The sequence below is a fragment of the Manis pentadactyla genome, chromosome 13 (genome assembly GCF_030020395.1).
Source record: "Manis pentadactyla isolate mManPen7 chromosome 13, mManPen7.hap1, whole genome shotgun sequence".
Classification (NCBI taxonomy): domain Eukaryota; kingdom Metazoa; phylum Chordata; class Mammalia; order Pholidota; family Manidae; genus Manis; species Manis pentadactyla.
This window is the reverse complement of record NC_080031.1, coordinates 94,046,865-94,074,641: the sequence shown is the minus strand read 5'-3', so window position 1 is coordinate 94,074,641 and position 27,777 is coordinate 94,046,865. Positions and strand designations below refer to the sequence as shown.

The 27,777-nt window shown below is 38.2% G+C and overlaps 1 protein-coding gene across 4 annotated transcripts in view; it reads right to left on the bottom strand.

The window, feature by feature from the left end:
- RAD50 (RAD50 double strand break repair protein) overlaps positions 1–27,777 on the bottom strand; it is a 103,537-nt gene that overhangs the window by 66,730 nt on the left and 9,030 nt on the right. For all 4 annotated transcript variants that reach the window (XR_008993395.1, XR_008993396.1, XM_036919200.2 and 1 more), the window contains exons 3-5: positions 7,162–7,313; positions 3,512–3,697; positions 2,989–3,193 (exon numbers count right to left, since the gene is read on the bottom strand). Coding sequence is in view for 2 of the 4 variants with exons in the window: in XM_036919200.2 (XP_036775095.2) it covers positions 2,989–3,193; positions 3,512–3,697; positions 7,162–7,313 (543 nt within the window). In the remaining 2 variants the exon portion in view is untranslated. The remainder of the gene's footprint in view (positions 1–2,988; positions 3,194–3,511; positions 3,698–7,161; positions 7,314–27,777) is intronic.

Sequence of the window (27,777 nt, the reverse complement as noted above, 5' to 3'; positions counted from 1 at the left end):
ATGTACTTATTCTGGACATTTTGAATAAATGGAATCATACAATATGTAGTCTTTTGTGATTGGTTCCTTTCACTTAGCATGTTTTCAAGGTTCTTGCCTGTTTAGCATGTACCAGAACTTCATTCCTTTTCATGGCTGAATGTACTCCAAAGTATGGATAGATCAAATTTTACTGATCAGTTCATGGACATTGGAGTTGTATCCACTTTCTGGCTACTATGAATGAATAATGCTATTTAATTTATTTTCAAGTTTTTGTGTAAATTTCTCTTGGGTATAAGATACCTAGGAGTAAAATGCTGGGTAATAAGATGTCTCTATTAAACATTTTGAAGAACTGCTGAACTGTTTTCCAAAGTGGCTGCACCATTTTACAGTCCCACCAACAAATATGAGGGTTCCAATTTCTCCACATTCTCATCAACACTTATTATCTGTCCTTTTGATCTATAGCCATGTTCGTGAATATGAAGTGGTGCTCGTGGTTTTCACTTCCATTTTCTTGACGAATAATGATATTAAGCATCTTCTCATGTGCTTACTGGACACATATTATCTTCTTTGGAGAAATATCTATTCAGATCCTTTCTCCATTTTCAAAATATGTGATTTACTTTGTAAGTTATAAGAGTTCTTAATACATTTTTATGAGTTATGAGTTCTTTATATATTTTTATAAGAGTTATAAGAGTTCTTCAAATGGGGCTACATCAAACTAAAAAGCTTTTGTACAGCAAAGGACACCATCTGTAGAACAAAAAGGCATCCTACAGTATGGGAGAATATATTTGTAAACGACATATCCAATAAGGCATTAACATCCAAAATATATAAAGAACTCACATGCCTCAACAACCAAAAAGCAAATAACCCAATTAAAAAATGGGCACAGGATCTGAACAGACACTTCTCCAGAAAAGAAATTCAGATGGCCAACAGGCACATGAAAAGATGCTCCACATCCCTAATCATCAGGGAAATGCAAATTAAAACCATGATGAGATTATCACCTCACACCAGTTAGGATGGCCAATATCCAAATGACAGGGAACAACAAATGTTGGTGAGGATGTGGAGAAAGGGGAACCCTCCTACACTGCTGGTGGGAATGTAAATTAGTTCAACCATTGTGGAAAGCAATACGGATGTTCCTAAAAAAACTAAAAATAGAAATACCATTTGACCCATGAATTCCACTCCTAAGAATTTACTTGAAGAAAACAAGATCACAGATTCTGAAAAACATATGCACCCCTATGTATATTGCAGCACTATTTATAACACCCAAGACATGGAAGCAACCTAAGTGCCCATCAGCAGATGAATGGATAAAGAAGAGGTGGTACATATACACAATGGAATATTATTCAGCCATAAGAAGAAAACAAATCCTACCATTTGTAACAACATGGATGGAGCTAGAGGGTATTATGCTCAATGAAATAAGCTAGGCGGAGAAAGACAAGTACCAAGTGATTTCCCTCATTTGTGGAGTCTAAAAAAAAAGCAAAACTGAAGGAAGAAAAAACAGCAGCAGACCCACAGACCCCAAGAAGGGACTAGTGGTTACCAAAGGGAAAGGGCATGGGGAGAGCAGGTGGGGAAGGAGGGAGAAGGGGATTAAGGGGTATTATCATCAGCACACATAATGTAGGAGGGGCACAGGGAAGGCAGTATAGCACAGAGAAGACAAGTAGCAACTGTAACATCTTACTACGCTGATGGACAGTGACTGCAATGGGGCATGTTGGGGGAACTCCTGATAATATGGGTGAATGTAGTAACCACAATGTTGCTCATGTGAAATGTTCATAAGATTGTATGTCAATAATACTGTAATAAAAAAAAAAAGAATATCAAAAAAGTTATGAGTTCTTTACATATTCCAGATAGAAGTCCCTTACCACATTTATGACTTGCAAATATTTTCTACCACCTGTGTTTTTGCTTTCTTGATGGTACAGTTTGTAGAACAAGAGTTTTTTATTTTGATGAAGTCCAATTTATCTCTTTTTCCTCTTCTCACTTGTGCTACAGCCACTGTATTTTAGCACCCTAAGAATCTATTTCATTTGTGTAGCTCTTTAATTTACTTTACAATCCTATCTTTAAATGAGTTTCCTTGTTTCTTAACCCAGATTTTAAGTTCTTTGAAAGCAAGGTCTGACTAACTTCCTTATCTCCAAGAGCACCTGGCACAGCGCTATGCACAAAACAATAAATATTTACTAAAGGATGTACTAATGACAGTGGGCATTTGAACTAAACCAAAACCAAGGCTTTGAGAGTTTACAATTCAAAGACCTATACCAGCATTTTTAGGTGAATTTTTGAAAGCCCAATCAATAATTTTTAAATTGTCTAAAAAAAAAATCTACTAGCTGAAACCTATAAAATGACATTTTCAAGACTGTTCTTACTTGTTTAGACTAAGAATCCCAAATGGGCAAGAACACGGTTGTAGTCCTCCCTGTACATGTAGCCCTAAGTATAGTATACCCTGGCAAATAGGAAATAATATGCTTGTGAAATGAATGAATGGGATTTCTTTAAAACCAAAGAGTTTAGAAAGCTGTACTCATTTGCAAATAAATCTACATTCCATGCATCGATTCCAAATTTTGTGCAATGTAAAGAACATCCTGGAAATTATAAAAATTCCCTAGAAAGATCTGTCAATTAAAAAAAAACTCCTTAGAAATACAGGAAAGTAAGGTTGGGTCATTACACTCATTTTATTTAACAACTAGTGATCTCCATGACTAACTTAGTATAATACTACAGATTTCTTGACTCTCAAATCCAAGCTTTTTGGGAACTTTGAGATTAACCACCTAAAATAGACCTAAGACATTAACCATAACATTATGTAGTCTCTGATAAGTTTTTCAATAAATGCACCATTCAAATTCATATAAAAATAGGGTGTTTGAGGAGTCAGTGCTACCCTGGTAAATGTGACCTCCTTAGCATACAAGAACAAATTACCTTCAGTGGATCAAGTTCATTCTCATAGGATTTGACAATTTCCTTTGATGATGTTAACTGGGCTTCCTTACTAGTTATCTGATCACGAATTTCACAAGCCTTTTCCTTATTTTGTTTCAAATATTTTAGTTCTGTCTGACATTCCTTTACTTTTTGAGCTTGTGTCTGACGCACCTGCCGAAGTGTTTCCAAGGCTTTAATGTACCTTTGAAGATATTAAATAAAAAACAAATTCCTAGCTAAATATATTATAGTACATTCAAACAAAAGGACATTATGCAGTCATCAAGATTAAATTAACAGAGATTTTAATAACCTAGAAAATGTTTATGATATAATACTTACATACTGTCAACCAGGTAAATACGTACAGAAAGAAAACTGAAAGGAAGTACGCCCACTGGCTGCTACTGGACAAAGAGGTAATAATTCATGACTTTCTTGCTTTTAAAAAAAGCAACATCCAAACTGCAAACATGGCTCAATAACTTAATAAGCTAAAGTCTAATTAAAGGTTACAAACCTTGTTGCTGAAAAAATCTCATCAAATTTTTGCTTCAAAGCCTTTCCTTCACTTAAAGGCCAATTAGACTCTTCTTGGTGACAGAAAATGACATTATTTAGCACAGACTTGGAAACCCCAAGGGAGCTTATCATCTCTCGGTCGATTTCTGCACACTTACTGCTGAGACTGACCTTTTCACCGTGCCTACAGAAAATGAAAAGCATGTACATAAAATAACCTCCAGTTGTACCTGTTCTACTAATCAATCCTTTATGCTGTACTTGTAATAAAAAAAGCCCCCTAATCCAACCCATTACAATGGTTCCTCATGCTAAAATGTATACTCCTAAATGAGTAGACAGTTCACTGATGAGCAAGTATGTGAACAGGGTGATATAAGAGACCAGAAATTTTTTTGCATATTTATACCTTTAAATATAATATTTAAAATACTTATAAGTAACACACAGAGGAAAACAAACTATCTTCCATCCCCACAAGTTAAAAATAAGGAAAATAAGAGACTTAATAAAACAACACAAGATCTACAGCAGATAGGCAAAGATGTCTTAAATGAAAACATCTGAAGACTGTGTAGCTTAAATACGGAGTTGCTCAGTAACAGCACACAGTAAAATAAGAGTAAAGGCAAGCCTTAGTGGTACCCAACTATGCAAATCCAGGGAGAATTCTTAATCAGTAGACCTCAAATTCTAGGGTCACAGTGACAATGGAATCCAACAGAGAGAACTGCTTCAGGGTCTTTTTAATGTTCACCACATCACTATACCAAGGAACATCTCTGTCCCTGAATTCCAAGAGATCGCTCAGTATCCTTCATCAGAATGACAAATTCTCCATTTTCTTTCTTATCTTCTGCCCAGTATCTGTTAATTAACTAGATTAGGTGGGCAAAGGCAGCATTTGTCTTTAGTGTCACTTATATATTTCAGTACATATTTTGAAAATATTACACGGAATGTACTGAGAATGTAATGTAGGGTGACAAAATGAATACATATAGACCAGGAGGTTATCACATTAGACCAGGGATAGATGATGGTAACTTGATCTACAATGGTGGTTGTAGAGATGAAGAGAAATAAACTCAAGAGACATTTAGGTTAAATCCATAAGACTTGGTAGTGGAGCGAATACGGAGGGCAAGGAAGGTATCAAGATGGACTTAGGTTCTCAGCTTGTGTCACTGGACACATGAGGGTGTCATTCACTGAGATGAGGAGCACTGCAAGAGGATCAGGTTGTGGGACGTTTTTTAAGGGGACTCAGGGGTAAAGGTTCATGAGCTTGATTTTGAACATACTGAATCTGAGGAGTCTTTGAAACAGTTGGCAGAAAATATGAAAGACAATTGGGTACATGGGTCTGGAAACAGAGTTCTGGTCTAGAGATGTAAAGCTGTGAGTTACTTACAAATATACAGCAATTTGAGCAATGGATATGAGTAAGATTATTTAGGAAGAAAATACAGAGCAGAAACAGGAGACAATCTAGGACTGAGCCTATGTAATCCTAACATTTACTGCCTGGGTCTGATGTGGCTGTGAAGGAAACAGTCATGAAAGTATAGAAAATAAAGTTTTAAGTAAAAAGTTACTAACAGTTACCATTTACTAGGTTATAGTACATAGAAAATGGCCCTCCAAAGATACCTACGTTCTAATCCCTTGAATTTGTTAGGTTACAGAGCAAAGGGAATTAAGATTACAGATGGAATTAAGGTTGCTCATCACCTGACTCTAAGTAGAGAGATTATCCTGGATTATCTGGATAAAGCCAAGGTGATCACAGGGGTCCTTAGATGTGGGACAGGAAGGCAGAAGAGGAGGTCAGAGTGAGGCAATGTTAAAACTCTGCCCACTGTTGCTGGCTTTTAAGATGGATGAAGAAGGCCATAAGCCAAGGAATGTGGATGGCTTCTAAAAGATGGAAAGGGCAAGGAAAAAGATTCTCCCCTACAGCTTCCACAAAAGAATGCAGCCCTGCCAACACCTTGATTTTAAGCCAGTGAGACCCAATTTGGACTTTAAACTACAAAATTGTAAGTTAAAAAATTTGTGTTGAACAACATGGATGGAGCTGGAGGACATTATGCTCAGTGAAATAAGCCAGGCGGAGAAAGACAAATGCCAAATGATTTCCCTCATTTGTGGAGTATAACAATGAAGCAAAACTGAAGGAACAAAATAGCAGCAGACTCAGAGACTCCAAGGAGGGACTAGTGGTTACCAAAGGGGAGGGGTGTGGGAGGGCGGGTGGGGAGGGAGGGAGAAGGGGATTGAGGGGTATTATGTTTAGTACACATGGTGTGGGGGATCACGGGGAGAACAGTGTAGCACAGAGAAGGCACATAATGGATCTGGGGCATCTTACTACACTGATGGTCAGTGAATGCATTGAGGTATGGGTGGGAACTTGATGATATGGGTGAATGTAGTAACCACATGGTCTTTTTTTTAAGTGAAAACTTCATAAGAGTGTATAGCAATCATACCTTAATAAAAAAAAATTAAAAAAAAATTTGTGGTTTTAAGTCACTAAGTTTCTTGTTTGTTGTAGCAGTCATAGAAGACTAATTAATACATGAGCTCTAACTATATATTTAACATTTTATATGCATAGCTCAAACCTTACAACATCTTTCTAAGATATGTGCAGTGATAATGAACCTCTACTTTATAAATGAAAAAAAGAGAGTTCTATTTTGTATAGCATATAGCAATAGCATTATCTGAATTATTCCAAGGCTATTTGTGACCTTAGTTGGAACTGTCGCAGTGCGGGAAGTGGGGCTAGAGGAGTGAGGAGGCAGTGAAGAAACAGAGACAACGAGTATCTACAACTCTTTTGAGAAAATTGGCTGTAAAGGAAAAGATGGAGACATACAGTAACTGGAATGGAATGAAATCTGAGATGTGGAGCAACCTGAGCTTTTTTAAAAGCTATGAGAAGAACGTGCATGGAAGCCAGTAGCTAGTAGAGTGCCAGAAGCACATTTAAAATAGACATTAGACATTGCTAATTAAATAAAGGATTTCATTAGCTTAATAAAGGAATTATTAGTTTGCTAAATAAATACATTTAAAAAGGAAGGAGTAAGGTGATAGCTTAAGAAATTTGCTCAACAAGAATAAAGCCTTAAATCCAGGGCAGCCTAATTCCAAAACCCATATCCATTACAAGATGATACCTGCCTCTAACAGAATAATAACAGTTGAAAGGGACACTCTTTCTTATTTGTCTACTTCTCATTTCACCCATCACCACACTTGAAACTAGCATTTTTCATTTATTCCATCTATATTTGACAGATTATGTACCTTCAGTTCAGCAACAGTTCATAAATTACTCAAAGGAATGGAGTACTATCACTAGACCATTAATGGGATCACTCTGTTTAACTAACAAATAGATCAAATATAAAATTTAATGTTGATAGATGGGTGAGGCTGTGTATGTGTAGGGGCAGGAAGTATGAAGGAACTCTACTTTCTGCTCAATTTTCCTAAAAACCTAAAATCACTCTAAAAATAAAGCCTGTTAAAAAAAAATGATATGCTCCACTGAAATAAAAAAGTAGTAGGAAAAAACCATAGTCTTACAGACCAAAAAACTAGAAAATAAAGAAGTATAAAACAAACACCTACTTTGTTCTAGTAATGACTCCTTCCAACGTTTTAAATTCTGTCTTTTTGCTTTTCTGAGTACACACCATAGACCTCTGCACAGCTATAAGTTCTCCATTGACATCACGAAACTGCAGACGAATCTGGGCTCTAACATCTGTTTCTTGAGCAACCTTTGAAAGTAAATAGAGAAAAATTATGCTACCTTAATAAGCATCAGAACATTAGTTCCGAAAGAAAAGATATAAGCAATCTTACTGAACATGAGAGAAAATAGAAAAACATAAATATCCAAAATGAGTGACATTTCCATATGCTATTAAAAATACAGGAGGAAAAATACTGCTTAATTGATTTACTGAAATTTTATCTTATCCACCTCTATTATTTGGAATCATTAGGAGATCAGGTATGTGGATTTTTCAAATAAATGAATTTTATCTTTTTAAGTACCAAAGGGTTTTTAAATATATTTTATAAATCACTCACAAGCGGGCAGCAAAATAGAAATACAGTTTATGTAACTTTTTCTCCCTGAAACAAAAGTTGCTGATCTGATGTCTCATTGTCAATATTTCCTATAAAATAAAGACATTTTCAGTCATAAAAACCAGGGAATTGAGTAATATATTACTACCATATGGTCCTCAGATCCATTCAACTTCTGTCAATTGTTCCCATGTCCTTTACAACAAAAGGATCCAGTTCAGAATGATATATTGTCATGTCTCTTCAGTTTTAGTATGGAACAGTTCCTCAGACTTTCCTAAATTATTATTTTGAAAATTACAGAAAGTTAAAGAATGTCCAAAATTTGGGTTTGTCTAATATTTCCTCATGACTAGAATAATATATGTATCTTTTTTGGCAGGAATATTACAGAAGGGATGTGCTCCTTTCATTGCAACTTATGAGATGGGACATGATGGCAATTTATCTTATTACTGGGGATGTTAACTTCAATCTCTTGATAAAGATGGTATCTGCCAGGTTTCTCTACCATAGAGCTACTTTTTCTGCTTTGTTATTAATAAATAATTGGGGGAGAGATACATTGAGGCCACATAAATATCTCAGACCTTATCAAATTTTTCTCCACCATTTTAGCATCTTCTTAATGTTTCTATTTTGAATTAATTATTACTTTGAGTTGAGCTACCAAATAGTAATTTTCTAGTTCCAATGTTCCATCCACTTTTATTAGTTAAGGAAGGGCTTTGTCCTTTCCCCATTTATTTATGTATTTATCTTATCCATTCTTTACATATCACTGTGGACTCACACATTCCTCATCTGGGCTCCAATTCCCAATCTGGTTGTCACAGCTGGCTTTTATGAATGCTTTCCACCCTCAGCCTCACCTGTTGGCTTTTGGATTGAATTTCACAGGAAAGTGCTGAGTTATTATACATGAATATTGAATTTAAATGCTTTTTCTGTACATACGCTTGTATAATTTTTCTTCTTTTTTCATTAATGTGCCAAACTACAGTGATTGGTTTTCTAATTAAACAAACCTTGCATTCCTGAGATAAATACAATTTAGCAATGGTGTATTATCTTCATCTGTATATTGCTGAATTTGATTTGCTAATATTTTGCTAAGGATTTTTGCATTTATGTTCATGAGAAGTATCCACTTGTAATTTCCTTGTAATGTCTTGGTCTGGTTTTGTGAATGCCATCCTCCTAAAGTGAGTTGTGATGTATTTCCTTGCTTTTATGAAAGAGTTTGTGTAGAACTGACATTCTTCTTCCTAAAATGTTTGGTAGAATTCACTAAAATCATCAGGGCCTTAAGTTCTCATTGTAAGGTTTTTAACTATGACTCAATTTTGTTAATAGGTATATTTCTTCTTGAGTAAGCTTTGTTAGCTCAGGCCTTAAAAGAATTTATCCATTTCATCTAAGTTGTCAAATTTTTTTAAAAGTTATCACTGATACACTATCTTGTGTTGGTTTCAAATACACAACACAATGGTTCAACATTTACCCATCTTATCAAGTCCTCACCCCCTCCAGTGCAGTCACTGTCCATCAACATAGTAAGATGTCACAGAATCATTAACTATATTTTCCATGCTGTACTACCATCCCCATGACCAATCTATATTGTGACTGTGAAATATTATGCCCGTTAATCAACTCCCTCTCCCACTAACCTTCCCAACCACTCCCCTTTGGTAACCACTAGTCCCTTCTCGGTAACTATGAGTCTACTGCTTTATTCCTTCTGTTTCACCTTGATTTTATACTCCACAAATGAGTGAAATCACTTGGTATTTGTCTTTCTCTGCCTGGCTTATTTCACTGAGCATAATACCCTCTGGACCCATCCATGTTGTTGCAAATGGCAGGATTTCTTTTCCTTTTATGGCTGAATAATATTTGATTGTATGTATGTACATCTTCTTGATTCATTCATCTTTTATTGGACACTTAGGTTGCTTCCGTATCTTGGCTACTACAAACTGTGCTGCAATAAACATAGGGGTGCATATGTCTTTTTGAATCAGGGATCTTTTCTTCGGGTAGATTCCTAGAAGTGGAATTACTGGGTCAAATGGTATTTCTATTTTTAGTTTTTTGAGGAAACTCCACATTGCTTTCCACAATGGTTGCACCAATTTACATTCCCACCAATAGTGTAGATGGGTTCCCATTTCTCTGCATCCTCACTAGCATTTGTTGTTTCTTGTCTTTTGGGTAGTGGCCATTCTATCCAATGTGTATGAGGTGGTATCTTACTGTGGCTTTAATTTGCATTTCCCTGATTAGTGATATGGAGCATCTTTTCATGTACCTGTAGGCCATCTCTAGTTCTTCTTTGGAGAAGTGTCTGTTCCTCTACCCATTTTTCAATCGGGTTATTTGTTTCTTGGGTATTGAGGCATATGAGTTCTTTATACATTGTGGATGTTAACCCCTTATTGGATAAATCATTTATGAATATATTCTCCCATACTGTAGGATGCCTTTTTGTTCTGCTGATGGTGTCCTTTGATGTACAGCTTTTTAGTTTGATGATGTAGTCCATTTGTTCATTTTTTAATTTGTTTCCCTTCCCCAAGGAGATTTGTCCGGAACTCACGTTTATATTCAAGAGATTTTTGCCTAAGTTTTCTTTTAAGAGTTTTACTTACATTCAGGTCTTTGATCCATTTCGAGTTAACACTCTGTGTATGGAATAGGACAATGAGCCAGTTTCATTCTCTTACATGTAACTGTCAAGTCTTGCCAACACCAGTCGTTGAAAAGGCTGTCTTTTCCCTGTCGTATATTCACAGCTCCTTTATCATATATTAATTGACCAATATGCATGGCTTTATATCTGGGCTCTCTATTATGTTCCATTGATCTATGAGTTTGTTCTTGTGCCAGTACGAAATTGTTTTGATTACTGTGGCTTTGTAGTAGAGCTTGAAGTCAGGGAGCATAATTCCCCCAGCTTTGTTATTCTTTCACAGGGTTGCTTTGGCTATTTGGGGTCTTTTGTGGTTCCATATGAATTTTAGAACTGTTTTTTCTGGTTTATTGAAGAATGCTGTTGGCATTTTGATAGGATTGCACTGAATTTCTAGACTGCTTTAGGCAGGATGGCCATTTTGACAATATTAATTTTTTCTATTCATGAGCATGAAATAGATTTCACTTACTGGCATCTTTTTTGAATTGTCTCATGAGTGTCTTGTAGTTTTCAGGGTAAAGGTCTTTTACCTCCTTGGTTAGGCTTATTCCTAGGTATTTTACTCTTTTTGATGCAATTGTAAATGGAACTGTTTTCCTGATTTCTCTTTCTGCTAATTTGTGGTTAGTATACAGGAATGTGGCAGATATTAATTTTGCATCCTACATCTTTGCTGCATTCAGTTATTAGTTCTAGTAGTTTTTTGGTGGCGTCTTTAGGGTTTTCTATGTACAGTATCACGTCATCTGCAAACAGTTGCAGTTTAAGTTCTTCCTTACCAATTTGGATGCCTTTTTATCTCCTTCTGTTGTCTGACTGCCATGGTACCATGTCGAATAAAAGTGTTGAGAGTGGGCATCCTTGTCTTGTTCCCAATCTTAGAAGAAAATCTTTCAGCTTTCACTATTAACTATGATGTTGGCTGTGGATTTGTCATATACAGCCTTCATTATGTTAAGGTATGTACCCCTCTCTACCTATTTTGTTAAGTTTTTATCATGAATGGATGTTGAATTTTGTCCAATGCTTTTTCAGCATCTCTTGAGATAATCGTGATTTTTGTCCTTTTGTTGATGTGACATATGGTATTATGACTATTGTACCATCCTTGCACCCCTGGAATAAATCCCACTTGGTCATGATGGATGATCTTTTTGATGTATTTTTGAATTTGATTTGCTAATAATTTGTTGAAGATTTTTGCATCTATGTTCATCAGGGATATTACTCTATAACTTTCTTTTTTTGTGGTGTCTTTCTCTGTTTTGGTATTAGAGTGATGCTGACCTCATAGAATGATTTTGGAAGTATTCCCTCCTCTTCTACTTTTTTGGAATACTTTAAGAAAGATGGGTATTAGCTCTTCTTTAAATATTTGGTAAAATTCAGCTGTGAAGCCATCTGGTCCAGGAATTTTGTTTTTAGGTAGTTTTTTATTACCAGTTCAATTTCATTGCTGGTAATTGGTCTGTCCAGATTTTCTATTTCTTACTGGGTCAGTCTTGGAAGTTTGTATTTTTTCTAGAAAGTTGTCCATTTCTTCTAGGTAACCCAATTTATTAGCATATAATCTTTCGTAATATTTTCTAATATTCTTTGCATTTCTGTGGTGCCCATTGTGATTTGTCCTTTTTTATTTCTGATTCTGTTTGTGTACATTATTTTTCTTGGTAAGTCTGGGTAGGGGTTTACCTATTTTGTTTATTTTCTCAAAGAACCAGCTCTGGTTTCATTGATTCTTTCAACTGTTTTATTCTGTATTTTATTTCTGCTCTGATCTTTATTATGTCCCTTCTTCTAGTGACTTTGGGCTTCATTTGCTCTTTTTCTGATTTTTTAAACTGTGTGTTTAAACTGTTCATTTGGGATTGTTTTTGTTTCTTGAGATAATCCTGTATTGCTATGTACTTTCCTCTTAGAACTGCCTTTGCTGCATCCCACAGGATTTGGGCTGTTGAGTTGTTTTCATTTGTCTCCATGTATTGCTTAATTTCTGTTTTTATTTGGTCACTGATCCACTGATTATTTAGAAGCATGTTTGTTAGCCTCCATGTGTTTGTAGGCTTTTTTGTTTTCTTTGTGTAACTTATTTCTTGTTTCATATCAATGTGGTCTGAGAAACTGATTCATACAATTTCAACCTTTTTTAATTTACTGAGGCTCTTTTTGTGGCATAGTATGTGATCTTTTCTGGAGAACGTTCCATGTACACTTGAGAAAAATGTGTATCCTGCTGCTTTTGGGTGGAATGTTCTGTTGGCATGTGCTAGGTCCACCTTATGTAATGTATTGTTCAATATCTGTTTCATTACTTTTCTGATTGGTTCATCTGTTGATGTGAGTGGTCTATAAGTCTCCTACAAGTAATGTGCTGCAAACTATTTCCCTGTTTTATTCTGCAATTGCTTTACATATTTAGGTGCTTCTATATTGGGTGCATTGATATTTATAATGGTTATATCCTCTTGTTGAACTGCCCCCTTTATCATTATGTAATGTCCTTCTTTGTCTCTTGTTACTTTCTTTGTTTTGCAATCAATTTTGTCTAATATAAGTACCACTACTCCTGCTTTTTTCTCCCTATTATTTGCATGGAATATCTGTCTCCATCCCTTCACTTTTAGTCTGTGTATGTCTTTGGGTCTGAAATGAATCTCTTATAGGCAGCATACAGATGGGTCTTGTTTTTTTAATCTATTCTGCCAATGTATGTGTTTTGATTGGTGCATTCAGTCCATTTACATTCAAGGTGATTATTGATAGATATGTACTTACTGCCATTTTAGTAATTGTTTCCCAGTGTTTTTATATCTCCTCTCTGTTCCTTTTTTCCTCTCTTATACTCTTGTTATTTGATGGATTTCTTTAGTGTTGTAATTGGCTCAATCCTTGCTTTCCTCTTCTCTTCCTTCCTCTTTCCCTGCCTTCCTTTTTCTTCCAGTGTAACTATTGTGGGCTTTAGTTTTGTGGTTACCAAAGGTTCAAGGATAGGTTCCTTACACTATAAGTCTACCTTAAATTGCTGATTACTCTGTTTCTTCTTCCTCCATACTTTAGGTATTAGATGTCATAATCTGCACTTCTTATGTATCCCTTGAATGATTTTGTGAGTAGTTGATTTTGCTTCTTTTGTTTTAATTTTGTATTTGCTAAGTAATTAATTGGTCTACTACCTTTACTATGGGTTTATTTTCACTGGTGAAAGCTATTTAGCCTTAGGAACACCTCCATCTACAACAGTCCTTTTAACATATTAGTGGAGGTGAATTCCTTCAACTTTTGTTTATCTGAAAACTGTTTAATTCCTGCTTCAAATTTAAATGATAATCTTGCCAGGTAGAGGAATCTTGGTTGGAGGGCCTTCTGTTTCATTACATTAAATATATCATGCCACTCTCTTCTGGCCTGTAGAGTTTCAACTAAGAAGTCTCCTGATAGTCTGAATGGGGTTTCCTTTAAAAGTAATGTTTTTTCTCTCTCTGGCTGCCTTCAGTATTCTCTCCTTATCCTTGATCTTTGCCATTTTAATTATTGTATGTCTTGGTGTTGCCTTCCTGGGGTTCCTTTTGTTAGGGGCTCTCCACGCTTCCATGACTTGAGTGTCTATTTCCTTCCCCAGATTGGGGAAGTTTTCACAATTATTTTCTCAAAGAGACTTTCTATCCCTTTGTCTCCCCCTTCTCCTTCCAGGATCCCTATTATGCAAATATTATTCCATTTGGATCAGTCACACAACTTTCTTATTATTCTTTCATTCCTAGAGATCCTCTTGTCTCTGTTTTTTGACTTGTTTTCTTGTTCCCTAATTTCCACGTCATTTACAACTTCTTCAACCTGTAATAATCTGCTATTAAATCCTTCCATTGTATTTCCCATTTCAGATACTGTATTCTTCAACTCTGGCTCTTTTGCAGGTCTTCTATCATTTTGTTGAGGTCCTCTACGAGATCTTGAATATTTTTCAGTAGATCCATGAGGATGTTTATGACTTTTACTTTGAAGCCTTTATCGAGATTGGTGATTTGTTTCATTCAGCCTTCCTTCTGGTGTTTTGCCGTGTAGTTTTGTTTGGAATATATTCCTCTTACTCCTTATTTGTCAGTTCTTCTGTTTCTTCCTATGGAGTAATAGCTTTATGGAGGGGTTGCCCTCTAGTGTTCAGAAGCTCCAAGACTTTTTACTGTGCCTTTGTGATCAGCGCAGAAGTCTCTGCTGGAGGGGGGGCACCCTCTGCCGGTCCTCTAGCAATGGTGGGGGCTGCAGGTACCTAGGTCCCAGTACTGGTGGTGGGAAAGGAGCTCCCGGGGCTGGGTCCCGCAGGCACTTCCCCAGCTGGGCTGAAATGGAGGTTAGAAAGCTGGGAGGGTCTCCCTCTGCCTACCCGTCAGCAAAGTCTGACACCACTGCAGGGCCAAGTAGGCCATCCCCTGGTCATGGGTGTACAAGCAGAAGCCTTGTGTCTGGGCCAGTGGAATTGCTGGGGATGGGGCTGCCCTCCACCTGGCCTACAGCAAAGGCAGGAGCTGCAGGTGGGCAGGTCCTGGCACCCACGGGATGGAAGGAGCTCCCGGGTCTGGCACCAGCAGGCACCTACCTGGCTGGGCCAAAAAGGAGCTGGGAAAGCTGGGAGGGCTCCCTTTGCCTACCCAGCAGCAAAGTCTGACATTATCACCAGGCTAAGTGGGTTGTCTGTCAGCCACACATACAGGGAGAAGCCTTGGGGCCGCATTGTCAGCAAGGCAGATAGAGCATCTGGGGCTCCCAAGAGTTTCCAACCTGTTGGGCTGAGGGCAGCTGGGTAGGTATCATCCATCTGCTCTTTCTCCTGAGAAGAGAGCTCTGTCCAACACTTGCCCCTCTGGTGCCCCTTCTGCTGCTGGGAAGCCTTTTAAATTGCCCACTTTGCTTTTGTCTCAGGCAGACTGGTAGAGTGTGCCTGTTCTCCACAAGCAGCTGGAATCTCAGCCTCGCTGAGTGTTCCGCCTGTCTTTGTATTCCAGGCCCACTAATGACCAGAGCGCCATGTCATGTGGGCTCATGCTCCCGGAGCAGATGGCCAGGGCCAGGTGTGCAGTGGTCCAGGACACTGACCCCCTCCCCACTCCATTCCTTTTTCCCCTGCCTGTGGGCTGCATGGTGGGGGGGGTGGCTTCAGTACCACCAGATCTCAGCTTTGCCACTTTACCCCTTTCTGTAAGGTCTTCTCTTCTTCCCCAGATGTAGTTAGTCAGTTCTGCAGTCTTCAGGTTTAGTTGTATTTGCTATACTTTTGTGTTTTGTGTGTTTTCGGGAGAAGACTTCTGCCTTGCCTTACTACTCTGTCTGTCATCTGGTTCTCTGCCACCTGTCTGCAAATTTTCATATGCTATGCTTTTATTTAATTTAAATATTTTTCTATCGACGGGCGGAAGATGGCGGCGTGAGTAGAGCAGCAGAAATCTCCTCCCAAAACCACATATATCTATGAAAATATAACAAAGACAACCCTTCCTAGAATAAAGACCAGAGGACACAGGACAACATCCAGACCACATCCGCACCTGAGAGAACCCAGCGCCTCGCGAAGGGGGTAAGATACAAGCCCCGGCCCCGCGGGAGCCGAGCGCCCCTCCCCCCAGCTCCCGGCGGGAGAAGAGCAGGCAGAGCGGGAGGGAGACGGAGCCCAGGGCTGCCGAACACCCAGCCCCAGCCATCCGGGCCAGAGTGCAGGGCCCGGGATACTAGGAAAACAGGGCAGCAAGAACAGTGAGCAGGCACCGGAGGCCAGGAGCCAGAGGACATAAGACAAGCGCGCGACCACTTTTTTTTTTGCTTTTTTGCTGTTTTGTTTTGGCGAGTGCTTTTTGGAAGTCTTAAAGGGATAGGGACCCCAATACTAGGGAAACAGGGCAGAAAGACCGGTGAGCAGAGGCCTGAGGCTGGCACCGGAGAATAAAGAAAAACGAACAAACACCTTTTTTTTTTTTTTTTAATTAAAAACTTTTTTTTTTTAATTTAAAAAAATATTTTTTCTTTTTTTTTTTTGGTGGTCGTTGTTTTGTTTTGGCGGGTGCTTTTTGGAACTCTTAAAGGGGCAGGGTGGGTCACTTAATCCAGAGGTAGGGAATCCGGGATCTCTGGGCACCCTAACCCCTGGGCTGCAGGGAGCAGGGAGGCCCCTTACGGAGATAAATAGCCTCCCAGCAGCTCCTGCTCCAACGCGACTCCACCATTTTGGAGTAGCTGCCCGAGCCAGGCCACGCCCACAGCAACAGCGGAGATTAACTCCATAGCAGCCGGGCAGGAAGCAGAAGCCCTGTCTGCACGCAGCTGCCCAGCACAAGCCACTAGAGGTCGCTGTTCTCCCAGGGGAGGAGGGCCACAAACCAAGAAAGGAAGTCCTTCCAGCCGTCACTCGTCCCAGCTCTGCAGACTATTCCTATCACCATGAAAAGGCAAAGCTACAGGCAGACAAAGATCACAGAGACACCAGAGGAGACAGACCTAACCAGTCTTCCTGACAAAGAATTCAAAATAAGAATCATAAACATGCTGACAGAGATGCAGAGAAATACGCAAGAAAAATGGGATGAAGTCCGGAAAGAGATCACAGATGCCAGAAAGGAGATCGCAGAAATGAAACAAACTCTGGAAGGGTTTATAAGCAGAATGAATAGAATGCAAGAGGCCATTGATGGAATTGAAATCAGAGAACAGGAACGCATAGAAGCTGACATAGAGAGAGACAAAAGGATCTCCAGGAATGAAACAATATTAAGAGAACTGTGTGACCAATCCAAAAGGAACAATATCCGTATTATAGGGGTCCCAGAAGAAGAAGAGAGAGGCAAAGAGATGGAAAGTATCTTAGAAGAAATAATTGCTGAAAACTTCCCCACACTGGGGGAGGAAGTAATTGAACAGACCACAGAAATACACAGAACCCCCAACAGAAAGGATCCAAGAAGGGCAACACCAAGACACATAATAATTAAAATGGCAAAGATCAAGGACAAGGAAAGAGTGTTAAAGGCAGCTAGAGAGAAAAAGGTCACCTATAAAGGGAAACCCATCAGGCTAACGTCAGATTTCTCAACAGAAACCCTACAGGCCAGAAGAGAATGGCATGATATATTTAATACAATGAAACAGAAGGGCCTTGAACCAAGGATACTGTATCCAGCACGACTATCATTCAAATATGACGGTGGGATTAAACAATTCCCAGACAAACAAAAGCTGAGGGAATTTGCTTTCCACAAACCACCTCTACAGAACATCTTACAGGGACTGCTCTAGATGGGAGCACTCCTAGAAAGAGCACAGCACAAAACACCCAACATATGAAGAATCGAGGAGGAGGAACAAGAGGGAGAGAAGAAAAGAATCTCCAGACAGTGTATATAACAGCTCAATAAGTGAGTTAAGTTAGGCAGTAAGATACTAAAGAGGCTAACCTTGAACCTTTGGTAACCACGAATTTAAAGCCTGCAATGGCAATAAGTACATATCTTTCAATAGTCACCCTAAATGTTAATGGGTTGAATGCACCAATCAAAAGACACAGAGTAACAGAATGGATAAAAAAGCAAGACCCATCTATATGCTGCTTACAAGAAACTCACCGCAAACCCAAAGACATGTACAGACTAAAAGTCAAGGGATGGAAAAACATATTTCAAGCAAACAACAGTGAGAAGAAAGCAGGGGTTGCAGTACTAATATCAGACAAAATAGACTTTAAAACAAAGAAAGTAACAAGAGATAAAGAAGGACACTACATAATGATAAAGGGCTCAGTCCAACAAGAGGATATAACCATTCTAAATATATATGCACCCAACACAGGAGCACCAGCATATGTGAAACAAATACTAACAGAACTAAAGGGGGAAATAGACTGCAATGCATTCATTCTAGGAGACTTCAACACACCACTCACCCCAAAGGATAGATCCACTGGGCAGAAAATAAGTAAGGACACGGAAGCACTGAACAACACAGTAGAGCAGATGGACCTAATAGACATCTATAGAACTCTACATCCAAAAGCAGCGGGATATACATTCTTCTCAAGTGCACATGGAACATTCTCCAGAATAGACCACATACTAGGCCACAAAAAGAGCCTCAGAAAATTCCAAAAGATTGAAATCCTACCAACCAACTTTTCAGACCAAAAAGGCATAAAACTAGAAATAAACTGTACAAAGAAAGCAAAGAGGCTCACAAACACATGGAGGCTTAACAACACGCTCCTAAATAATCAATGGATCAATGACCAAATCAAAATGGAGATCCAGCAATATATGGAAACAAATGACAACAACAACACTAAGCCCCAACTTCTGTGGGACACAGCAAAAGCAGTCTTAAGAGGAAAGTATATAGCAATCCAAGCATATTTAAAAAAGGAAGAGCAATCCCAAATGAATGGTCTAATGTCACAATTATCGAAATTGGAAAAAGAAGAACAGATGAGGCCTAAGGTCAGCAGAAGGAGGGACATAATAAAGATCAGAGAAGAAATAAATAAAATTGAGAAGAATAAAACAATAGCAAAAATCAATGAAACCAAGAGCTGGTTCTTCGAGAAAATAAACAAAATAGATAAGCCTCTAGCCAGACTTATTAAGAAGAAAAGAGAGTCAACACAAATCAACAGTATCAGAAACGAGAAAGGAAAAATCACGACGGACCCCACGGAAATGCAAAGAATTATTGGAGAATACTATGAAAACCTATATGCTAACAAGCTGGGAAACCTAGGAGAAATGGACAACTTCCTAGAAAAATATAACCTTCCAAGATTGACCCAGGAAGAAACAGAAAATCTAAACAGACCAATTACCAGCAACGAAATTGAAGCGGTAATCAAAAAACTACCAAAGAACAAAACCCCCGGGCCAGATGGATTTACCTCGGAATTTTATCAGACATACAGGGAAGACATAATACCCATTCTCTTTAAAGTTTTCCAAAAAATAGAGGAGGAGGGGATACTCCCAAACTCATTCTATGAAGCTAACATCACCCTAATACCAAAACCAGGCAAAGACCCCACCAAAAAAGAAAACTACAGACCAATATCCCTGATGAACGTAGATGCAAAAATACTCAACAAAATATTAGCAAACCGAATTCAAAAATACATCAAAAGGATCATACACCATGACCAAGTGGGATTCACTCCAGGGATGCAAGGATGGTACAACATTCGAAAGTCCATCAACATCATCCACCACATCAACAAAAAGAAAGACAAAAACCACATGATCATCTCCATAGATGCTGAAAAAGCATTTGACAAAGTTCAACATCCATTCATGATAAAAACTCTCAGCAAAATGGGAATAGAGGGCAAGTACCTCAACATAATAGAGGCCATCTATGATCAACCCACAGCCAACATTATATTGAACAGCGAGAAGCTGAAAGCATTTCCGCTGAGATCGGGAACTAGACAGGGATGCCCACTCTCTCCACTGTTATTTAACATAGTACTGGAGGTCCTAGCCACGGCAATCAGACAAAATAAAGAAATACAAGGAATCCAGATTGGTAAAGAAGAAGTTAAACTGTCACTATTTGCAGATGACATGATACTGTACATAAAAAACCCTAAAGACTCCACCCCAAAACTACTAGAACTGATATCGGAATACAGCAAAGTTGCAGGATACAAAATCAACACACAGAAATCTGTGGCTTTCCTATATACTAACAATGAACCAACAGAAAGAGAAATCAGGAAAACAACTCCATTCACAATTGCATCAAAAAAAATAAAATACCTAGGAATAAACCTAACCAAAGAAGTGAAAGACTTATACTCTGAAAACTACAAGTCACTCTTAAGAGAAATTAAAGGGGACACTAACAGATGGAAACTCATCCCATGCTCATGGCTAGGAAGAATTAATATCGTCAAAATGGCCATCCTGCCCAAAGCAATATACAGATTTGATGCAATCCCTATGAAACTACCAGCAACATTCTTCAATGAACTGGAACAAATAATTCAAAAATTCATATGGAAACACCAAAAACCCCGAATAGCCAAAGCAATCCTGAGAAAGAAGAATAAAGTAGGGGGGATCTCACTCCCCAACTTCAAGCTCTACTATAAAGCCATAGTAATCAAGACAATTTGGTACTGGCACAAGAGCAGAGCCACAGACCAATGGAACAGACTAGAGAATCCAGACATTAACCCAGACATATATGGTCAATTAATATTTGATAAAGGAGCCATGGACATACAATGGCGAAATGACAGTCTCTTCAACAGGTGGTGCTGGCAAAACTGGACAGCTACATGTAGGAGAATGAAACTGGACCATTGTCTAACCCCATATACAAAAGTAAACTCAAAATGGATCAAAGACCTGAATGTAAGCCATGAAACCATTAAACTCTTGGAAGAAAACGTAGGCACAAACCTCTTAGACATAAACATGAGTGACCTCTTCTTGAACATATCTCCCCGGGCAAGGAAAACAACAGCAAAAATGAGTAAGTGGGACTATATTAAGCTGAAAAGCTTCTGTACAGCAAAAGACACCATCAATAGAACAAGAAGGATCCCTACAGTATGGGAGAATATATTTGAAAATGACACATCCGATAAAGGCTTGACGTCCAGAATATATAAAGAGCTCACACGCCTCAACAAACAAAAAACAAATAACCCAATTAAAAAATGGGCAGAGGAACTGAACAGACAGTTCTCCAAAAAAGAAATACAGATGGCCAACAGACACATGAAAAGATGCTCCACATCGCTAATTATCAGAGAAATGCAAATTAAAACTACAATGAGGTATCACCTCACACCAGTAAGGATGGCTGCCATCCAAAAGACAAACAACAACAAATGTTGGCGAGGCTGTGGAGAAAGGGGAACCCTCCTACACTGCTGGTGGGAATGTAAATTAGTTCAACCATTGTGGAAAGCAGGATGGAGGTACATCAAAATGCTCAAAACAGACTTACCATTTGACCCAGGAATTCCACTCCTAGGAATTTACCCTAAGAACGCAGCAATCAAGTTTGAGAAAGACAGATGCACCCCTATGTTTATTGCAGCACTATTTACAATAGCCAGGAATTGGAAGCAACCTAAATGTCCATCAATAGATGAATGGATAAAGAAGATGTGGTACATATACACAATGGAATACTACTCAGCCATAAGAAAAGGGCAAATCCAATCATTTGCAGCAACATGGATGGAGCTGGAGGGTATTATGCTCAGTGAAACAAGCCAAGCGGAGAAAGAGAAATACCAAATGATTTCACTTATCTGTGGAATATAAGAACAAAGGAAAAACTGAAGGAACAAAACAGCAGCAGAATCACAGAACTCAAGAATGGACTAACAGGTACCAAAGGGAAAGGGACTGGGGAGGATGGGTTGGTAGGGAGGGATAAGGGGGGGAGAAGTAGGGGGGTATTAAGATTAACATGCATGGGGGGGTAGGAGAAAAGGGAGGGCTGTACAACACAGAGAAGGCAAGTAGTGATTCTACAACATTTTGCTATGCTGATGGACAGTGACTGTAAAGGGGTTTATAGGGGAGACCTGGTATAGGGGAGAGCCTAGTAAGCATAATATTCGTCATGTAAGTGTAGATTAGTGATACCAAAAACAAAGAGAAAAAAAAAGGGCAGTTCCTGTGTGGTAACCTCCAACGAGTTCTACACAAGGGTATAAAGGGCATATAAAAGTGTAGGCAAAGGGTCTGTTTGTGTTTATACAGAGGATCAAAGCCTAATTGGGCTACCCCGAAAATGAACTAAGATACGATATGAAAAAGAACTTCCAACATCTGCACTCTCTGGAAGACTCATGCCAGAAGATGATCATCAAAAAACCCCAACAAAGATCCACGCACTGCTACAGCTGTAGATGCACTCATCCCACCAGTTCCTGGACTTGCCATGGGAATGAGAAAGGAGATATCTAAGCTGACCTGTGCATACAGTAAAACAACAAATTTGACTGGATCTATACTGTTGGAACTCAACCAAGAATTTGGAGAAGTGCAAATTGTAGCACTCCAAAGTCTTACAACTACAGACTATTTACTGTTAAAAGAACATATGGCATGTGAACAGTCCCCAGGAATGGGTTGTTTTAATTTGTCTGATTTCTCTCAGACTGTTCAAGTTCAGTTGGACAATATCCACCATATCATAGATAAGTTTTCACAAATGCCTAAGGTGCCTAACTGGTTTTCTTGGTTTCACTGCAGATGGCTGGTAATTACAGGTATGCTTTGGTTATGTAACTATACTCCTATTATGTTAATGTGTGTGCGCAATTTAAGTAGTAGCTTAAAACCTATACATGCTGAAGTTACTCTACAAGAAGATATGTCAAAGAAATAATCAATCTTCCCATGTTTTCTTCCGCCTGCTACTTCTATAGCTTTTCTTCTTCCTTCCTAATTACAACCCTTAAATAGAATTCGTGCCTCATATCAAATTTACCGAGTATCATAATTCTTCCAAGTGGTAAAGACACCTCAAGACAAATGCTGGGCATAGAAGCCACAGGGCATAAATATGCAAAGAAGTAAAAAGCTAACCTTTTCAAACAATAAGGCTTCCCTCTCACTTACCAACTTCACATTTCCCTGTATGGCCCCGGAAGATGACTGGTTAGCCAGAGACGGGTAAGATTCCTCAAGGGAGGAACAACCTAAGACAGGCACAGTCGCAGGGGGGCCATCAGGTGAGAAATTGGGGATCAACAGAGGTGAGGCTTAGAACCTCACCCCCCCGTTCTGAGAGAAATCTTCTGCATACGTGGATGTTTTATTGCCCTGGTCTAGCTTGGATTAACACATAGTCTACAGGCACACACCTGATCATCTACATTTGCTCTCTTACAACACTAAACTATGTTTTCTACCTTTATCTTGTATCTACCTACCACTTCAGCATTTTATTAAAAATAAATATAATAAAGAGAGAAATGTGGTATCCACATATAAATCAAGTATAAAAACCAAATGAGTATTCATATTTGAACTGACTGTTTAGAGTTCACAATGCATGAGCAAAACCGAAAGTTTCTGTGATGACTGCCGTTGTACTGTTCACTATGTAACTTATTCATTATGTAAGAATTTGTTCTCCATGTAAGAACTTGTTTGTTATGCCTCAGAAGATTGGAGACTGACGAAAATTAGGCTTGGGGTGGATTAATGATTGTGCATTGAGCATTGACTTCCCTATACAGAATTTTATTGTCGTTAACAACCATTTGATCAATAAATATGAGAGATGCCCTCACAAAAAAAAAAAAAAAAGGACAGACTTCCAATGGTAAAATAAATAAGTAATCGGGATGTAATGTATAGCATAAGGAATATAGTCAAGATATTGTAACAGCCTGGTAGGGTGATAGCTGGAACCTAGAATTATGTATATAAATGTTTTACCACTGTTGTACACTTGAAACTAATGTAATACTGTGCGTCAACTACCCTTCAATAAAAAATAATTATTAAAAAAATAAATAAATAAAATAAAATAAAATAAAAATATCTACCATGGAAAAATAAATAAATAAATAAATAAATAAATATTTTTTTAATTTCCCTTTTGATTCATTTTTTTGATCCATGGATTTAGAAGTGTGATGCTTAATTTTAAAATATCTGGAGATTTTCTGGTTGTTTTCCTGTTACTGATTTCTAGTTTTATTCTGGTGTTGTCAGAGAACACACTATATGTCTTCAATCTTTTAAAATTGATTTACACTAGATTTATGGTCATAATATTTGTGGGCATTCCACAGGCACTTGAAAATAATGTGTAATCTGTTCACTGGTGCAATTTCATGTAAGTGTCAACTGGGTTAATTTGATTTGGTTAGCAGTGTTAAAGTTTTCCATATCCTTACTGGTATCTTGTCTCTACTGAGAGAGGTTTAAGACCTCTCTAACTGTAGCTGTAAATTTGTGTATTTCTCCTTTCCACTTCACAGATTTCTGCCTCTTCTATCTTGAAGCTCTACTTTTAGAATTGTATATCCTCTTGGTCAACTGACCCCTTTATCTTCATTACATCTCCTTTTATCCCAGTAATAACCCTAGTTCTGAAGTATACTGATATTAATACAGCCACCTCCACTTTATTTTTATAGTTGGCATATTTTAGCATATTTTTCCATTCATTCAGTTTTAACCTGTTTTATATTTAAAAACAGTTATTCCTTTTGCTTTATTTGGGTACTTTTTTTTGTAAGAATTTTCCATTTCTCTTATCATGCTTATGTTTTCCTTTACATCTTTCCACATTTATAAGATTTTTAATAATGTTTTAAGGTTGTCTGCTACTTCATCACTTCTTTCATTTTGGATCTTTCTCTGACTAAGTTTTCTCCTAGTTCCCTGCTTTTTGCATGGCTGGTAACTTTTGAGTATGAATGTTACATTGTTGAGTAAAGAATTTTGTTTTACTCCTTTAACAAATGTGGAACTTGGCTCAGGCATTACAGGTTTCTTGAGATATAATCCTTTTGAACCTTCGTTTTTTAGGTTTGTGAAAGAGGGGTCAAAACAACCTTTGCTCAAGGACTTATTATTATTCCCCCTTAGCCTCAAGAACCTCCTTTATATTTTCTTTCATGCAAGTCTGCTGGTGACAAATACCTGTCTTTAAAAAATATCTGATGTTCTCCATTTCATCTTCAATTGCTGAAGGATATTATTTCCTGGATACAGAATTTTAGGTTATCTTTAATTCCCTGGCACTTTCAGAAGATGTCATCTCACTACCTTCTGGCTTGGACGGTTCTTGACGAGAGGTCAGCAATCATTATTTTCCTCTCTGCAGAATGTGTTACTTTTTCCTAGTCTGCTTCTGAGATTTTTGTCTTTGGCTTTCAGCAATTTAAATACAATGTCCAACAAAAGTGTATCTGTACTACTTGGGAAGTGTTGAGCTTTTTGGGTATTTTTAAAATTTTATTTGTCTGTTGAGATCTTTTTCCACCTACTATTGCTATCTTTTCCTTTAAATTCTTGAACTTACCACTTTTAAGATCCTTATCTTCTAACTCCAAAATATGTCATCTCTGGATCTGTTTCTATTCACCTTTTCCCTTCTCATTATGGGTCACATTTGTTTCTTTACACATCCATGAATTTTTTATTATATCCTGGTCATTGTAGGTGCTACACTGAAAGTTTGGATTGTGTTGACTTTCTTTAAAAAGTATTGAGTTTTGTTCTAGGAGGAGTTAATTCATTGGAAACTCAGCTTGATTGTCTCAAAGCCGAGTACGGTCCTTCCAAGGTCTCAACAGAATGCTGATGAGTCTCACAAGGTCTCCCTACTCTGGAATGTCAGGACTTATGTCTCCGAGCACTGTGTAACCTCAAGCATCTCCATTCAGTTCATGGTTCCACTCTTGCACCCCAGTAGTTGTTCTCCCCTAGCCCTCAATGCATCTCATCCTGGACACATGTCACCTAGTAATTAGCCAAAGACTCAAGAGTTCCATATGAGGATTTCCAGTGCCCCATCTCTGTACAGCAGCAACTCCACTCCTATACCCTGCCCCACAATTTATGGGCACCTCAGCAAACCCAAACTTCTATCTTTGTTTTTATCTACCTACTGATGCCACTGTTCTCTATTGGGTTCTAATTCCACATGCCAAAGTTTACAAAATGTTCCTAGGTGTAAAACCAGAGTGAATGTGTAATCACCTCATGTATTTTTTTTCTCAAATATCACAGCCCTGTATCTTCTGTTGCACAATGCCCAAAAACAGTTGCTTCAAATATTTTTTTCCAGTTTTATAGTTATTCATCTTGGGAGCACAAGTTGAACTTGATATTTGAAGCTGTTACTCATTACCCTGCTGTTCCAAAATCACAAGTCCTGGATTCTGTTGTTTTTTTTTAAATCATAGAATACCTTTTAATGACTTTTTGGCATAAATTTAGCTTTGATATTAATTCATTAACTTGTTCAACAAATATTTATTAAGCACTTTATAGCTTTCATGTGTTGTTTTGGTTTGAAAATAACTGATAACTTTTTTTTCCTTTGGAGCATGGAAGATAGGTTAAACAAAAGAGTAGAGAAAGGTAAAGGTATTAAACATCATCATAAGAGAAGTACAGGGTGCTCTGGAAGCACAAAGTAAAGGCATCTAACCTGTCTAGGAGAGCTCTGGGAAAGTTTTCTACAGGAAGTGAATGTTTAAACTGAGACCTGACAATGAGCAGGTGTTAACCAGATAAAAAGATCTGAGTCACTGAATGGCTAAAGTAATTTCAGAATGTTTGGTGCAGAAAGTAGGGGAAAGGGGAATGAAGATTAAAAATGGTTCTAGTAATTAAGAGCCTTTTGAAACATGGTAAGAGTTTTGGATTTAAGGGAACAGAAAGCCACTAAAGGGTTTAATCTGGGGGAAAGGCATGCACCAGATATGCATTTTAGAAGACTCATTTTGTCTTTAGGGTAAACAAACTGGAATGAGGCAAAATAGCAAGCAGGGAGTAATCCAGGGAAATAGGAAGAAAGCCTGCACAAGCAGTTTAGCACTGAAGACAGAGCTAAAGAGGGAAAAGTTGTACTGGTTGCTCAGAAGTAGCCTCTGAAGATTAAATAGACTTCTCAGGGAGGAGGTGGCTAGATATTGATATTCAGCTTTGAAACCTCAGAGACTTGATTTTATCATTTACCCCAAGGAAAGCAGCTGCTGAGGTCTTAATCCACAGTAGTTAAACAAAGGAGTTACACATGTATGTACCAGAAAATGAATTAACTTGTTCACAATATGCCTAACTACCAGGCCAAATACACATATTCATTCTCCATGGCATCTACTTTTGCAGGACTTAGCTAGTCAGCAAATACCATATTAGTAAATGGAGCTCAAGCAGAGGGTATATGTTGTAGCATTTCAATAACATTGTTGTTGATACTCTTATTGAGAAAAAAATCATTTCAAAGAGTAATCTAGATTGCATTAATTTATTAAGGCAGAGAAATAGATAGTATACTTTAGAACAATTTCTATTCAGAAGAATAAAACAATAAAAAATAAAATAAGCCTTTCCCTTTCCAAACAATCTAGTCATAAAACCTTTAGATGGAGAAGAAGGTACATGTTCATGATGGCTGGAGGTGGGAGTATGTGGAAGCTCAGCCTAGAGTAGAAAACCTGAGCTCAGTAGGCTGAGGAGGGTAGGGAGACAGCTTGGCACGGGGTTTCAAGCATCCGAAAGTGTTAAGAGTTCAAAGAGGATGAAAGGGCATCTGGCAGCAGGGATGACCCAACTCAGGAGGAGGAAATCACACGAGGGGGAAGTCTATCAGGGGAATTCAGATCCCCAGATTAGGGAGGGCATCCATACAAGAGGCCATCTGATAAAGAATATCAGACTGAGCAGGCTGACTAAGGTGTCCCTGGGTAGGGAATGGGGAGGTGGTCCCGCATG